This window comes from Rhinatrema bivittatum, chromosome 3 (assembly GCF_901001135.1).
Source record: "Rhinatrema bivittatum chromosome 3, aRhiBiv1.1, whole genome shotgun sequence".
Taxonomy (NCBI): Eukaryota; Metazoa; Chordata; class Amphibia; order Gymnophiona; family Rhinatrematidae; genus Rhinatrema; species Rhinatrema bivittatum.
Genome location: NC_042617.1, coordinates 559,396,679 through 559,414,061, shown reverse-complemented (window position 1 = coordinate 559,414,061; position 17,383 = coordinate 559,396,679). Strand labels below are relative to the sequence as shown.

Below are 17,383 nucleotides of genomic sequence, written 5' to 3'. Positions count from 1 at the left end.
AAAGTCAACTCATTTCATCCATGCAGTTGCCTTCCGGAATAAAGGAAATTATTCTTTCTTAAATGAAGTAGTCTATCAGAAGATCCTACAATTTAAAATGGAAATGATTTACTATCTAGTGCTCAAAATTCAGGCAATATCTATTAAGTCTTTCCAACTCCAGTCTGAGAATTAACTAAGTCAGAGTTCACCTTAGTGCTATAGCAGCATACTATGAGAATTTGGAAGATGTTCCTGTTTCCCACCAGCCTAAAGTTGCTGAATTTTATGAAAGTTCTCACACATCTGAAACCTTGGGATCTGAATACAGTCCCTGCTCAGCTCATAAAACTACTTTTTGAATCCTTGAACATCAGAACTAAAATTCTTTTCCTGGAAAAGTTTATTTTTAATAGCAGTTACTTCTGCTTGAAAATTAGTGAATTACAAGTACTAGTTTCAAACTTTTCTTATGTTCAGTTCTTTATAACAGAGTAGTTTTGAAAACTCACCCGAAATTTCTTCCAAAGGGTTTTTCTCAATTTCATTTGAACCAATCCATTGTGCTGCCAACATTCTTTCCAAAACCGCATGCCCTTAAGGGTAAGTAGAACTCTTCTGTAGTCCAATGCATGAAGAACCTGTTTTTCTATTTGCAAAAGACGCATTCCCACAGAAAGTTGTCATAATTCATTTTTTAAATACAATCAAACTGGGTTTTTCAGTTACAAAGAGAAGTCCTTATTGGACCTCTAATTACATCACTTACCACTACAATCAAGAAGGACTCTTATCTTCAACATAAAATAAAGGCCCATTGAGTTAGGGCTACAGCAACTTCTTTAGTACATCTTGTGCTCTGCTTCCAAAGAATACATCTACATGGTCCTCTACCCGTACCTCCACTGCTCATTACTGCCTAGAGACTGCTTCACATCAAGACAGCAGTTTTGAACAGGCAGTTCTCTGAAGCTTATTTAATTCCTTCAACTGCATCCTCAGGCAATACAGATGGGTTGCAACAATATACTACTAACATGCAAAGCAAACTAATCATATGCAACTTTCAGCTTGGGAGTCCCCACTTGTGTGGCATATGTTATCTTTGTCCATGGAGAAAGCTAAGTTGCTTACCTGTAACAGGTGTTTTCTGTAGGCTGCTGGATAAATCAGCCACATAATCCTTTCCACCTCCCCTTGAGAGCTGAAACTTTGCTTGCTATGAATATGGAGGAAATTTTTGTGACAGGCAATTGCATGGGAAGGTCCATGCATGCTTGGAAAGATCATCTTGGGTTTTTCTGGACTCAGAGAATTTTCCGTCAAATGATGTCAACCCACTTGTGTGGCTGATTTATTTTGCTGTCTGTGGATAGCACCCTTTACAGATAGGCAACTTAGTGATCTGTAAAATGGAAACTGAAAGGGGTAGATTGCAAGAAATAGAAAAATAAAAGGAGAGAGGGCTGTATTTAAGCAGAAAGTGGCATGCCAAAGGCAAAGGTAAAGAACTAAGGGGGTCATTTATTTATTTAAAATGTTTTCTATACCGTCATTAAGTTATTTACCATCATAACGGTTTACAAAGAGGCACATATAATAATAAATAGTTAGTACTTTACAAAAAAAGGTGCCAGTAATGTCCGGTAACATAAAATTGTTTAAAGACTAATTGATTCATGATATATATTAACTATTGATACATGTCTCATGGGTGAAGCACATGTGATTCATTCTATACTTTTCAAATGTTTTATGATTATCAGTGTGATAAGAATAATTTCCAGGTAGGCACCTGGAGATTGTGTTGGGTGCTTGCTGCCAGCTGTATCTTACTTTTTTCACTGTTCTCTTTGTAAAAGGCTTGTTTGAAAAGCCAGGTTTTCAGATTTATTTTAAACGTTTTGAAATTTCTCTATAGTCTTAGTTCTAAAGGCATAAGGGCCGATTTTAAAATTTAAGCGCGCGGGGCACATTTGTGCACGCTACCCGGCGCGCACAAATGTACACCCGATTTTATAACATGTGTGTGCTGCCGCCCGCATGTTATAAAATCCAGGGTCGGCGCATGCAAGGGGGTGAACATGTGTGCACCTTGCTCGCGCCAAGTCTAAGGGGAGCCCCGATGGCTTTCCCCGTTCCCTCCAAGGCCGTTCTGAAATCGGAGCGGCCTTGGAGGGAACCTTTTTTTTGTTCCCCCCACCTTTCCCTCCCTTCCCCTATCTAACCCACCCCCCGGCCCTACCTAAATCCTCCCCATCTTATCTCGATGAGTTACGCAGGTCTCTTGCAGGCGTAACTTGCGTGTGCCGGCAGCCTCCCGGTGCACCATGCCCCGACACATGCCACTGAATGCCTCTGAATGTGTCTGTAACACCACTCACCCTAACCCCAAACTATTTCCCAAAAAACTCACCCCGATTCAAAGTGCCCCTCTAGAGTGGAACATGTATATAGAGTGTTAGACTAACCCTATAGAGAGGCTCTCTCTCCCCACTGCATGAGTGCATAAGATATACATACAAAGGCTGTCAGTATACTTTTTGAATGCTACGCGCATACTTTATAAAATGAGGCATATATTTGGTCACATGCATTTCTTTTAAAATTTGCCTGTAAGTGTTGAGGCTTAGTAATAGAAGCTGATTGGGTACTTTGAATTCCTGGAAATATTTGCCATGTTTATATTTTTTCATTGCTTCAATTATTTTTTTATTTTTTTATGTATAGCAAATCTTTGTATCCAGCTCATGGTGCTGACTTGCACAACTTAGTACCATATTTTTTCCTTGTAAAGAAATGGTATGATGGCCTGTAAGTCTTTTTTTTTTTCCTTTTCTGTTAAGGTGTTATTGTATTGCTTTCTGAGAGTTTTGATTTGCTACTGCAGATGGTCCTGGACAGCATCAAACCCAATGTAGTTCCACTGGTATATGACCACAGTGGGATGACGCTGGAAGGGCTCCATTACTACATAGAAAAAGTACTGGATGGACGAACAGCCAAGACTATAGGGATTGTTGCTAACGGGGATTCCCGAGAGATTGATCTTGTTCAAGGTAGGAACTAGAGTGGTTTTAATTATCGGAGAAATGATATTTTCAGTTTGTCATCAAGTTTCTTTTCAGATTTCGGTAAACCTTGTTCTTCCTTCAGCTTCCAAGTGATAGATTTGAGAGTTTGTTACATGATACTTCCATTTCCTGCCTACATCATGGGCAGCTTGAGTTGATGTGTTTCAGATAAATTATTTAACTTACAACTTGCTATTTTAAAAATACAATTCTTTCTTTGTTATTCCTCGATGAAGGTTGCAATATAGGAGCTGGCTGGAACAGTAGTGGCATCACTGTCTTTTTGGCAAGGAGTAGGTGACACACAAAGCTAATGGGAGGATCATATCCTCTAAACTTAGATTTTTTGAGTAGTTTGGGTTCATATAACACTTTTAGTTTAAAAAAAGGATTTTAATAAGCATTACGGTTATTGCACTGCAGAAAATGTTGAAGATTCTGTGGTTTAAACCTTTAGCTTTCTGCCCCATGTGATAATGTCTTGCAGGGAGAATAGTATCTTTAGCAACTGCAGTTGGGTAAACCAAAGCCTGGAGAGCTAAAATGACCAAGATCACACCAAGACTTAGGCCGTATTTTCCATTCTCACAGATAATGGTGAATCCCGACAGTAACGGGGGGGGGGGGGGGGGGGGGGGGCTGCGAAAGCTGGCAGCGATCACACCACCGTGGTATTATCGCTGCTGGCTTTCGCACCCAATAGCGCTGCCCCGACTCCTACCAACTCCGCCCCCGCGTGCGATAGCCTTAGAAAATAACCCCATTAGTGGGAAATAAGGATTTGAACTGAAGAGTTCAACGCTTTGTCTTCACTTTAAATTCGCAGCTCTGTTAATTAGACTAGATCATGCCTCCTACATGCGAAGTTTGTTTTAATGGTTGTTTTGTGATTTGAAATTTGTATTTTTATGTATGATGTTTTATATTGTATTGCAAGTGTATTTTATTGTTTTGTTTTAATTGTTTGTATTTTTATTTTACTGTTTTTAAGATTGTATTTTTTGGTTTTGATGATCACTGCCTTGGGGCTTCTTGGACTAGTGAGGCTGTTACAAATTCTTTTAAATAAATAAGTTAATGCTGAGAATGACAGTAAAAAATATCCACCTGCAATGATCATTTAAGGAATAATTTTCAAAAGCTTTTCCTCACATAGAACACTATTTTACATGTAGAAACTGGGTTTTATAAAATAGCCTTCCTGATGTGCAGTAATTTATATGTGTATGTCCTGTTCACGCACAAGTTTATCTGGATTCTGTAGAGGCATTTCTGGAAGCAGAAGTGGAGCGGAGTTTTCACTTATGCAAATAATTTTTATTTTCAAAAGTATGTACTGCATGTAAATTTCCATGGGAATTATATGTGCTCCAGATAACTTGTTCGGATACTGAGGTGGGATTATTTTCAAAGGCTAAGTTTCCTGCAATGTTACAAAATTATCCTTCCTAAGAACAAGCCAGGCTTATACTGCACTGTAAATATATTAATTTAGCTAAATCTAACACACATTGTACAGAATTTAAACCTTACATTCTGTTGATGTGAGTCAACACTTGCTGAGTAATGAAAGATATATCTTTATTAGGACAAAATAAAATAAGCTTTCACTGTACAAGAAACATCTCACTGGCTGCCATGCAATTATTTCTGTGGCTATAAGAGTGTCCTTTAACTTGACATTTTTCAGGGCAGAGTCTTGGCTATTAATAAGTTATCTTAGGTCAATATTTCTTAATTATTGAGAATGTAGAGCAACAGGGTATAGTTGTAATACTGCCTCAGTGGAAAAGGATGTATATTCTAGTTAGTGGAATGAAAGTATGGCTTCTGACTATGATGCACTATAACTATAAACTGAAAAAGGCTTAACTGTTCATTATATCATCTTTCCAACTTTGATTTATCTCTAGTGTCCACTGTTTAAATTGTATTTACACTGAACATTTAGAACTACAGCCTCTGCATGAACTCTGACATGATATAATGATCAGGGAGTATATGCATCTCATGGGAGAGGATGTTAGAAAAAGACTTCTGAAGGTAATCAGAGAAGTAAATGGTTTTCCTGAGAAGCAAGGGATCCGTATAATGGTCGTGTTACAGACTGAAGTGGAGTCCTTTATGCCCTATGGAGGAAAGGAGAAACTTAGGGGGTTATTTTCTAAAGCTTAGCGCACGCGTGCGAAAGCAACATCGGGGCGGAGTCGGCTTCGGAAGAGGAGGAATTGGGCGGCACCGGAGCCAACTCTGAGAACACAGCGCGGACAGCGAAATGGTAAGCTTCCCTATCGCTGCCTATTTCGCACCAAATAACTACATCTTTTATGGTGTAGTTATTCGGCGCGACGCCGGCAGCGATTGTACCGCGGAGATGCGATCGCTGCCGGCTAGCGCAGGACCGCTCCCCGCTTCACCCCCCCCCCCGCCCCCCCATTACCGCCGGGATTCACTGTGCCTTGCGGCATTAGTGAATCCCGGCCTTAGTAGAGTTAGAAGAATCTACACCCATTGTCATCCTTAGAGAGTGATTAACATCCAGAAGAGTGAGTCCTTAAGACCCAATTTTAAAATGGCCACGTGCATAAAAATCAGGACTTACACGCGTGCCTGGACCCTGCATGCACCGTGCGCATTTTTAAAAGGGACCGGCCACACGCGTAAATCCCGATATGCGGACATGCGCCGGGCCCTGAGAAAGGGGTGGGCCGAGGGGCATGGTCTGGGTGGGGAGGGGCAGGGCGAGGCGGGACGGAGGTCGGCCGGGACAGCAGCCATTAGCCACTGTCCCGGGAAAGCATGCGCCGGCAGCTGGCTGGCATGCACAAACTTTATTTTATTTTATTTATTTAAAAGATTCTTATATACCGATAGCCGTTTGCACATCGTATCGGTTTACATATAACTAAACTTCTTCTGTTTCAGGGGAGCAGTAAGTAATAAAACAAAAAAAAAGTTTAGTTGGTAGGAAGGGGTTTAGGGGGTGGGGAGGAGAGGAGAGGGGAAGAGGGAGGGAGTTTAGGTAGGGGGACTGGGAGGGAACTGGGGAAGGCTAGATTGTGACACCGCATGTAGTTAGCAAAAATTCGCTCCCCCTGCATGCGCCGCCCACCCATGCATGTGCGGATTTTAAAATCTGGCGCGCAGGTGCGCGCGGCCATCCGATTTTATATAACATGTGCGCGCCGGTGCGCGCATGTTATAAAATCAAGGCATCCATGTGTGCACACCGGGAACCATGCGCACATGGACGCCCGCGTGCTCCTTTTAAAATCTACCCCAAAAGGAATAAGTGCACACTACTGGCCATGTCAGTTTGGTTCAGTTCTTAGTAGAAGAAAGAATACATCAGCTGATGTAATGGTGATTTATTTTTTCTACATCAACTTTCACAAAATTTTCAAACCGGTGTACAATATAAAAAAAAAGCATAAAATATCAATAACAAAAATCAATTAAAAAATTACAGCTGTTATAATATTAACCATACAGCATAAAACTAAACATAAAAACTAAAGTCAAAGTCAATGAAAAACTTGTTTAACAAGCCAGGCTTTCACCAGCTTCTTAAATTTCATAAAATGTCCTTAAATCCAGTCGGGTAGATTTTCAAAGGGATACGCACGTACCCCCCGAAAACCTACCCCAAACCCCCCCTGCGCGCACCGAGCCTATTTTGCATAGGCTCGGCGGTGCGCGCAAGCCCCGGGACGTGCGTAAGTCCCGGGGCTTGCATGGAAGGGCGTGTCGGGGGCGTGCCCGGAGTGACGCGGTGTTTTGGGGGCGTGTCGCGCCCGAAGCGGCATTTCGGGGGCGGCGGAGCGGGCGTGGTTTCAGCCCGGGGGCGTTCCGGGGGCGTGGCCGCGACCTCCGGACCAGTCCCCGGGACCGGAACACGGAGCGGGGCAGCTGGCCGGCGTAACTTTGCCAACAAAGGTAGGGGGGGTTTAGATAAGGACAGGGGGGGGTGGGTTAGGTAGGGGAAGGGAAGGGAAGGAGTGGGGGGGGGGTGGGGGGGGGTGGAAGGAAGGTTCCCTCCGAGGCCGCTCCGATTTCGGAGCGGCCTCGGAGGGAACGGAGGCAGGCTGTGCGGCTCGGCGCGCACAGGATGCCGATTTTGGGCAGCCTGTGCGCGCCGAGCCCAGATTTTAATGGATACGCGCGTATCCATTAAAATCCCGCGTACTCTTGTTCGCGCCTGGTGCGCGAACAAAAGTACACACTCGCGCACATTTATAAAATCCAGCCCAGTCGGAGCAAGTTCCAAAGCAAAGGAGCCTGATGTTGGAAAGCAGTTTGTCTGGTACCTTCCAAAGTAATTTCTCGTGGAGAAGGAATGCGTAAAAGTTCCAGTTGAGAAGTTTTCAGTGTTTGCAATGGTTTATAAGCAAGGAAGTTCAGAGAAATGTAAATATTTTTGTGCCTTTCCACTGGGGTGCAGGCGGTACTCAAAGTTTAACAAAAATGGACAACATTTACCAAGGATCTATTGTAGGAGGAGAAGCAGAGAGTACTAGTACACAGTACAGAGTCAAATATATATCTATATATGTGTGTGAATAATCCCCCTTAGGAGCTACCAAAGGGGACTGTTAGCATGCAAAGATTATATAATCACATCTGTAACTGCAGACACCTGGAAAATATTAGATCACATGGGCTCCAGTTTATTAAAAATAATTTCCAATATTTATTAGAGAACTGGAGGAAGGAGGGGAGATTTCCCTGAATCATTTGCAGCTTTTCACTTGTCCAATAACTGATTGAATTACAAAGAGCTTTAGAGTTCCTCTGTGACCTGGTGTTTTTGCTGCTGAGTAAACATAATCGTGATTTACCCGTTGATCACTTGCCTTCTATTCGTGCCAATGAGGCCTGAGATTAGCTGCAGCAGGCTTATATTGCATGTCTATTGCAGCAATTACACCTAAAAATGGTAGAAATATTCAATCACAGCAAAAGACTACCACTCTAGTTATTGAATCTTTATAACCAGGCTCATAATATCTCAATAAAAAGAAATCATCATACTTTAGGGACAATATAATTGCAGAAACACTGCTATTACAAATGTCCAATTTATATAATCATTGGTCTGAATAAATCAACCATTTTCTTATCTGTTTTTATGTGAATCACAAAATTGCAGTGTAACTAAATTTTAGCAAAGTGTATAGCTTAAGTCAAAGTACTTATCTTAAAAAAAATGGCAGAAAATAATTCTCAAAAATAAAACCTGACAAGGCTTCTTGTTTTGATAATAGTCTGTGTATCAGGGAAGTTCTGTATGGCATGAGCCCTGGAATTGATCTACAAGTGAAACAGAACTAATGTTCGTATATGTACAATGAGAACAATGTGGAAGAGCCAGTCAATTCAAAATTCAACGATACTTTCTGATTGGCGGAATACAACAACAATTTCTGATTGGTGAAAAAGTAGTGGCATATTACATGTCACCGTTATGCACACCAATCCAAAAGTAGCAGTAGGTTACATCATCACTGCTATGCACACCAGATGATTTTCAGCCATTTTTTTTCTTTTTGTAATTTATACTTTATTAAGTTTTAACTATTAATATGACATAAACAATGCCAGTCAACAAAATGGATATTAATTGCAAAGAAAAGAAATAAAAAGAAATTATATTCAAAGGAAAAGCAAGGAAAAAAATAATATTACAGTCAAATTGTCAATTCAAGAAATCAATATTTCACACATTCCTTTACACTTTTCCCTCCTACCCCATAACATTTAAATGATTAAATATCCTGATACTATGCAATTGGGGAGATCAAGATTCCAGTTAGGAGCTATTTAGTACTCAACACAAATAAAACAGGAAACAAGGAGAGTCCCGATCATTCTTCCATGTAATAACACTAGTTGTCAGTATTCCTGATCAATATCTTGGCATCTAAAATGACTTAAGGTCAGATGGTTCAAAGTATATATACTTAAAATTATTTATTTTCATGATACATTCACATGGATAATGAATAGTAATCTGGGATCCTGTTTGCTCAGCCTGTTTCCTGAGGGCTAAGAATTCTTCTCTCCTTTGCTGAGTTGCTTTTACAATGTCCGGGAAAATCCATATTTTTTTGTCCATAATAATGAACCTGTCTGTTTCTTAAGAAATAACTTGAGAACTAGATCTCTATCAAATGGAAACATAAATTTAACAAGCAGTGTTCCTCGTCTTTCAACAGGCTCTTCTCCCGAAGCCTCCAGCATTGCTGAAATATTAACAGGAGGCAGTTCTTCTTTTCTTTTATCAAAGGATACACAATAAATCTTAGCCAAAGATGGCATTGCTTCAAAAGGTCTTTTTAAGATTTCCTTTAGATATCTTTTAAACTGTCTTGAGTTGAAACATACTCAATTGGAGGAAAATTCAACACACTCAAATTCCTGTATCTTGCTTCATTCTCTGTTTTCTTCAGCTTTTTTTTATCTGCTCCGTTTCTCCCTGTATCAAACCTCCTCAATCCTTCTGAACATGGGCCACTTTTTGTTCCAGTCCTTCCGTCTTTGTAGCTTGTACAACAACCTGTTGTTCTAAAGTTTGTGAGCGTTTGTTTGCATCAGCTATTGCAAGTATTAACGAGGACATCGATTTTTCTCTAATAACATTATAGCTGACACTGTCCAGAGTTATTACAAGAGTTTTTTTCCACAATCCTTTCAGGAATAACCACAGCTACATCTCCTCCGCCAAGCATTACCACACCACTGTGTTCACTGGCGGTTCCTCCCTTCCCCCCTTGGAGTCGACGCCATTATTAACTCTTGTTGTCTGGGATCCAAGATGGCGCCGCAGAGCAGCTAGTGGGAGTCTCGGCGTTTTTTTTGTTCCCTGGTTAATCTATTTTGAATGCTGCATACAGCCCGGAAGGTTCTTTCATATGTCTTTTTTTTTCTCCTTCTCAACTAACTTTTTTCCTAAGTGATAAAGTAACTGTGCAAAGTAGTGGGAATTGATACTATAGTTTTTGTTCGGCCTCCTGTGCAATGAGTGCCTTATAAAATATAGTATACTCGCTGTTTAAATACTGCTCTTTCCTTAAATTTCCTTTGGGAAATTTGTCTTCATTTTAATACTTTTTGTAATTGGATCCTATATTGTGGACGTAGAATTGAAGAAGTATGTATTTTGTTTCCTATTTTATATATAAGTATGCTATTTTCTGTTCTTCTTTCTTTTTCTGATCAAGATTGTTTTCTTGAAAATTTGTAGTAAATTCTATAAATAAAGAATTTAAAAAAACACCAAAAAAACTTGTTGAGCAAACTTCTCCTCTGAAGAACATTTCTCTATCCGGCAAACACCAAATGTAATGTTCTCGCTTACTTCAGATTTCTTGGCCATATCCAGGGGGTTTCCTTCGGCGTCTAGCACCGACAGAATATCCACTCTCTCGAGGTCTTTTGTCCGTTCTGCTTCACAAATATTGTCAGTAAAGGGGGAGGTGTTATCGGCGCTCCAGGGCTAAGAGAGATGGACGAAGCAAGTGTTGCTGCATTTTGCTCCGCAGCAGCGTTCACAGCGCTTCCAACTCCTGGGGCTGTACTGGGACTTGCGGCGAAAAAACTCTGTATTCTCTGTTGAGTCCAGCCCACTGGGGAGGATACTATAGGTATTTCCCGCAGTTTGCCCTTTCTTTTAGTATGCGGCATGTTGGTCTAACAGCCGCAGTCAAGGAGGAAATAATTCGGAACCAGAGCAGAGAGTGTCCGTCGCGTCTCTCCTTCAGGCAGACATCTTGGTCTCCCCTCCTATGTATTTTCTGCCATTTTTAAGATGAGCACTTTGATTTAAGATTTATACTTTGATAACATTTTGTTGCACTGCAATTTCATGATTCACAAAGAAAACACATAAAAAACAGATAAGAAAATGGTTGATTTCTTAAGACCAGTAATTATATGACTGGGACGTTTGCAACAGCAGTGTTTACTGTAATTATATTGTTCCTAGACTAGAGTATAATGGTCTCTATTTATTGAGATAATATTAGCCTGGTTATAACTATTCTATGGTAATCTTACAATACATGTTACCTTATTTAAACTGAAGTGCATGAGGTGCTTGATGATAAAGGTGAATTTCAAAAGCCCGAAGTGCGCATCAATTAAGGATGTGCAAATATAGCTGTCTCTGCTTTTATTACATTTATAGTCAAAGAATATGGATCTCTGTCAATACTCTTGCCTCTGCCCATAGCCTGTCTGTAGCGTGGTACTATATCGTTTGATGTGCAAACTTTCTTTTCTGTTCTCCAAAAGAGCACCTAAGTGTTACTTCCTTCCTGAAGGAGTCAAATTAGCATTCTTTTGAAGTCCAGGATCTTTTTAAACAAATAAGTTAAACTTCCTATCAATATATAATCTGCATACTGATAACCCAAGGCCATCTCTTCCTATTGTGCAGTGTCTGTCAGAGTCACGGCTCATGCCTGGGCCCAATTAGGCCAACCTTCCTGGTGACACTGTATTATGGGATACTGACAGCATGATTGTAGGCTAGCAAGGTGGGAGGGCTTCGAGACATCCTGCCTCCGTCTCCCCAATCTTCTCAGCATGTGGCCTGTCTCACTCCTTTTTCCGGTCTCTGCTCCCTTCCCTGCCCCTTCTATTCAGCAATTGGCCCGGTGGGAGAGGTCATGCCAGCCCATGAGTTGTGAACAGGTTGGAAGTACTGATAGTGAGTGTCAGAGCAGGTGGCAGTGGTGAACATGCTCCACCAGGCTAGATGGTGGGGGCACGGGGAAGGCAGGTCAGGGAGGGAGGAGGGATCATTGGGAAGATGTCTGATCCCTTCCTGCCCCGGCAAACTCTAAAGGGCGGAAGAGGAAGATCCCTCAGCTAGAGGAGGGGTATCGCAGCCGGGGGATGTCAGTCTCTTGGGCAAATTTCCCCAACAGGCAACAGAGAAAGAGGATCTGCCTGGTTATATTTAAGCCTGTTACGGTAGTACCTAGGTATGGCATTCAAGTTAGGCATCTAATGCTGAAAACCAGCAATGTTTGCCTATCTTTCTCTCCCCAACCTGCTTCCAGTCCTGGACCGATCCACATTTCATAGACACTCAGCCCCAGTCAGTTTTCAAAGATGGCAATTTAGGCCCCTAACTTCTAAAATCATGCATCCATGGTATCAACTGGTTTTCATTAAAATAATGTTGGTGGAAGCCTGACCCAGTGGCTCAGGTAGTAACACTTGCAGTGCTGCAGCCGAGGGCATTACTTAGGTGTGCCTTGAAGCTGCCGCTGCACTCGAGCCTGGGGCAGGAAGGACAGTGTAGCTGCTTCAGGGGTAACCCCTGCAGTCACAAGAAGAGCGTCTCGAGGACAGTTTCAGAGTAGACTTTCCTTTGTCTAGCAAGGGAAGTTTAGTTTGCACAGATGGTATTATCCGGGAAATCAGCGTCCACAAAGGAGGAGCAGAATGGGAGGGGAAAAAAAAGTTGGCAGTTTTGCTAGAGCAGGGTAAACGGTTGTGAAATGTAAATGGATGTGCTGCTTTACACTCTGCTTGAACGGTTGGCATATTTTTTAATCTCTGTGTTCTCAGGCAGTAGAATAAGCATCAAGAATGTACTAAGCCCTGAAGTAAGAGACTTTTGGGAGAAGATGGGAAGCTGTGTAGCAGCTGCAGAAGAAGACGGCAAAATCTACCTCTTTGTACCTCTGGCGGCCTCAGGTTAGCAGCTGTTTCCTTCCTCTCCGTCAGTTCTTCCAGGAGATTTCAAATCGAATTCTCTACTCAGATGCACTCAAGCACCAGACTATACTAGCATGGAAAGCAAAAGCCAGGATGTGATGCCCTTTGCTGTTTGGAAAATCAGGAGGATGATTATAACAAAGCACTTGCCAAATAAAAAGGCCTTCATGATGATGGAGAGATTTCAGATCACATATATGGATGTAAACTCCAGGTGGCAAGTGTATCCATTTTTTCCATATTTCCAGTTGAGTCTCGTGGCCTGGATGCACCTGGGAATTAACACAGGTGGAGTAAAGAAATCCCACATAAAATGACATTGAAGGAAGAAAGTGTGAAATAAACTGGAACCTGTTCAGTCTTGAAAACACTTATGTGGCACAATGATATTTCAAGGGTGCTGGCTGAGCTAATTTATTGTTCAAGGTTTAATAGCGATATAGTCACCCGACACAGCCGTGTTTCACTGGTTTAGGCTGCATTGGGAGGGACACGTTGCGAACAGCCATGGGTCTTTGAGCTACAGTCTCTTTTTCCCTCTGGTCTTAACAAGGAAATTGAATGGCATCATTTTCTTTAAGCTGACTCTGCTTTCTGCCCCATGGGGCATTCTCTCTTCCCTCGCTATTCTGATTGGTCATTGTAGGTCATGTGATTCGCTCCCGATTGGCCCTCTCCTTGGCGCCTTTTTTCGTAGTTTATCGTCCTCTCCGCTCTAGCGGAACTCGCTCAGTCGCTGTACTGACGTCGCAGTGCATGACCTCATGCAGAAGGATTAAGTGAGTGACGCTCTCGCTATGTTCCTTCTCTCCGTTCGAACTGTTTCATTTATTGTTCTTTTCCTTGTTTAGATAACTTTCTGTGGAGTTAATACGTCACCCTCACACTTGCTTTACTCTCTCAGGCAGGTTTCGTTTGGACTCAGGTTCATTTTCACTCTGCTCTTGCCCTGCACCCTGACTCGGCCATACATTTTTAAACTGAGCAATTTTGGGTTTTAGTACCTTACTGCTCACGGTTTCTTAGTCACACTGTTAACTTCTTTCTTGCAGAACAATTCCTTATGCTTGTATCAGCACCATTGAACTACCATTGACTACTAGGTCCTCTTTATATTGTTTACAGATTTGAATGTTTTTGTCATCTCTGTTGTTGTATCAGCTACTGTTCTGCTAATTTAATGCCAATTAATTTTGAGTTTTTTTATCTTAGAAATCCATCGTTGGGTCCCTCCTGACGCAGCCCCACCGACAAAACACGGCCGTGTCGGGAGACTATATTGCTGTTAAACCTTTTAACAATAAATTATCTCAGCCGGCATTTGAAATATCATTGTGTTACATACTGTAAGTGTTTTTGAGACTGAACAGTTTGAATTTTATTTCATGCATTCTTGCTTTGATTCAAGATAACAGTCAGGCCCATCCCATCTTTACCCACTGCAGTAACTCGGAAACCCTACTTGATCACTTGACCCAAGCTACATATCCTCGGTTTGTTGCATTCCTTCTTGAATTCGGTTCCAGTCTTTGCATCCACCACCACGTCTAGAAGGCCGTTTCATGCATCTGTCATGTTGTTCTTTCTCTGAAGTGTTAACCCATGCTCCTCTCATTTCACTGAACACTGCTTGCCTTCTGTACATTATTTGTACTCATTAAATATCATATCCTCCTCTCCTCCAGGTCACTGATTATATTACTGACCATTCACAAAGGCACAGCAGTAGGGCAAATAATTTAAAACATATGAAACTGGCCCATTAGCAGCCTTTCTCTTTCTGAAGGGTTGGAAAACTGTCCTTTTAAAAAGATATTATATATAATTATAGTGAAATTTTAAGTTGTGTCGTAAGTACTGTTTAAAAAGTTAACCATTTAAACCCCTTAACAGGAAGGCAAGGGGCAGCTGTTCTCCAAGGCAGCACTGGGACATCTCTCATTCACAGAGGGGGGATCCCTGTGCATGATGGTGGCCTGACATCAATTGATCAGCATAATTCGGACTGGGGCTTGTAACGCTGCAGCCAGAAAGTGGTGAAGTCCACCCTGGGCTCAAGCCACTCCTTCTGGTCTCTGCAGCAGTTTATATTAAACGGTTAAGTGAAAATCTAAACGGTAAGACATTACTTACCAGTGAACCATTCAATATTTGAAATCCCTAATTTTAAGCACCTGCTTCTAAATGTGATTTGATGCTGGGGAAGCATGAGTTGAGAGTATGTTGTCTGCCGTTGCAGAGTCAGGAATGAAAATCCTGTCCCAGCTCTCGCAGCTGACAGGTGTCTCCTTCAGTACGCCCACCGGGACAGCAACGGGGTCCTACCAGCACAGTAAGTAGGACAAAGAGAACGAATAAAAGCAATCGTACAATCAGTTCCAATGCTTGTTTCTGTAATCTGTATGCAGGTTTGTACTGCCCAATTATAGTGCTTAAACTGAAGATAATTCTGCACATCTAAGAATAGCCTTACAGAGCATGTAAAACTCAATACCTTCTGGAGTCCTTGTTGATGATATAAAGTTACTTCCCTCTGGGTGCGCTTCTGGGCTTTTCTTTTCTCCTTTATGATATAAAGAGTGATTCATGGTGATGAGTTTCTTCTAAGTAACTGGCACTTGGCAGCTATTTTTGCAGCTGGGTGCTGCTCAGTAACCCTTAAAATGTAGCAACCTTTGCTCTTACCTCTGGCTTCCAGTTTCCTTTGCTCGTGAAGGAACAGCATCAGAAGGAGAGAAAGAAGCTGATGTACAAGTGCAGGAAGCTGCTATTTATTTCTGTAGGGCTACCAGATGCACACAATGAGGCCCGGTGCAGCTGTCATTCAGCCTCACAGGAACTGTTTTAAGTGCCGCCCCAGTCTTTTTTTTTAAACTGCAAGCCACAGCTCATTCTAATAATGAGTTTGAAAAGCATGTTGGAGCTCTGATGAGGGCAATGGAAGTCAGCGGGGAGCATTTGATTTTCTGTGGCCTAGCAGAGCATAGATCTGTTCAGAGCTGAGAACACCAGAGCTGCAACAACCTCCCTGTTAGCTGATTTCCAAAAAAAGCCTAGGGTCCACATCCATTGTGAATTATTTTCCTACAAAATAAGGAACCAAACTTTCAAAACCAAAATGTGCAAGTGCCAAGAATAAATGTGTTGAAAGCATCACCTCAAAAGCTACAGTAGTGGGACCCAGTAATGTATAACCTTTAGGGGAGCTTTTAAATAATCCTAGGCAAAAGTGCATGGGTAAGGGAGAGGATCAGGAGATATATTGATCCTTTAATCAGTACTGTGCATTAAAAACAAAATTCTGAATCAAAACTGGTAAAACCTGTATTTATTTTTTTTCTCTCTCTCTCTCCTTTTTTCTTCCTCCTCCTTTCATCCCTTTTCACAGTCGATATCCCTGGGTCGGCTTTGGGGAACCATTGCAGGCCCCCGGGCCGGAGAGATGTGTTCACCTCTCCTCACCTGAAGCACAAACTCGCTTCTACTCGTTGCCCGTCGGGGAACGGCACCCCAGCTGCGGCCCAGCTCCCTTCCTTCCTCAGGCCTAAGCGCGCCATTTTTTTGTGGCATGTTCAGGTCTGACCAACCTCGGTGGACAGGAGATACGAACCTGGGTCACCTCGCTTTGTGAGCCACGGGACTGGTCCAAAGGTATTATTTGGAATCGGGTCCTGGGACAGAATAATTGAAAACCACATTGTCCTTGGGTGGGGGTTGGCACGTCTTCAAACGAGAACAAAGATGCTTCAGAATATTGACAAAATCTAAAACAACACCTTAAAAAAAAAACCAAACAACCCACCCCCACCAAACGTGAAGATGAGATATGCATATAGTGTGCTGTTATTTTGCTTTCTTGCTGTATCAGTCCTTAGTGAATGGCTAGGAGGACAGGAGGAGCCTCCTCCCGCCTTGTACTTCAATGCCGTGAAGATCCAGGCTTGGTGCGGACTGGCAGAGGTTCTGGAGGAGGCACTGAGGGCCGTCAGGAAGCAGATGAGGCCTTACCTCGGTGAGCTGCAGGAGAACGTCTGTGGCAGGACCGTTGGTAAGAATTCACAAGAACCATCGCTGTCTGCCCACTTGTGTCAGCACTGACCGACTGCAGTGCTGCCAGTTCTAGGGGAGAGTCACAGCAAGGAATACTAATGACTACAGCACTGTCTGAGCAACGGCGGTGGTGATAGACCCTGTTCACTCTGCCTCCCGCCCCAATGTATGTGCAAACCTATCAGGCTTTCTGATGCAGGGCTCATTTCATTCACAATTTTAAACCCCGCCCAGCATATATTGATGCACTGTCATTATTTAGTTTTTCGTTAGGTCAGGTATATTAACTATTTTTGAAAATTTTTAAAAAATCTTTATTGTAAAATAAATATAATGCTTTCTTGTCTGTGTCTAGGTAATTTTTTTTTCATTCAACTTTTTTCCATTATTTTGCCTTTTTCGTTTCATTTTCTTGTCTTTTTTCTTAGTTTTCATTTCCCTTTCCCCTTGATTCCTTCTCCTCTTTCTTGTCTCTTCCAAGTCTTATTCTATTTATTTATTTAACTTTACTTATATACCGCTTAAATAAGAAACTAAGGGGGGTCATTTAT

General features: G+C 42.0%; 1 protein-coding gene across 1 annotated transcript in view; it reads left to right on the top strand.

Moving 5' to 3' along the window:
- Positions 1 to 17,383, top strand: part of ECT2L (epithelial cell transforming 2 like) — a 168,210-nt gene that overhangs the window by 71,409 nt on the left and 79,418 nt on the right. Inside the window, exons 9-12 of the mRNA XM_029596464.1 lie at positions 2,870 to 3,038; positions 12,633 to 12,761; positions 15,022 to 15,114; positions 16,651 to 16,830. Of these exons, the coding sequence (XP_029452324.1) occupies positions 2,870 to 3,038; positions 12,633 to 12,761; positions 15,022 to 15,114; positions 16,651 to 16,830 (571 nt within the window). The remainder of the gene's footprint in view (positions 1 to 2,869; positions 3,039 to 12,632; positions 12,762 to 15,021; positions 15,115 to 16,650; positions 16,831 to 17,383) is intronic.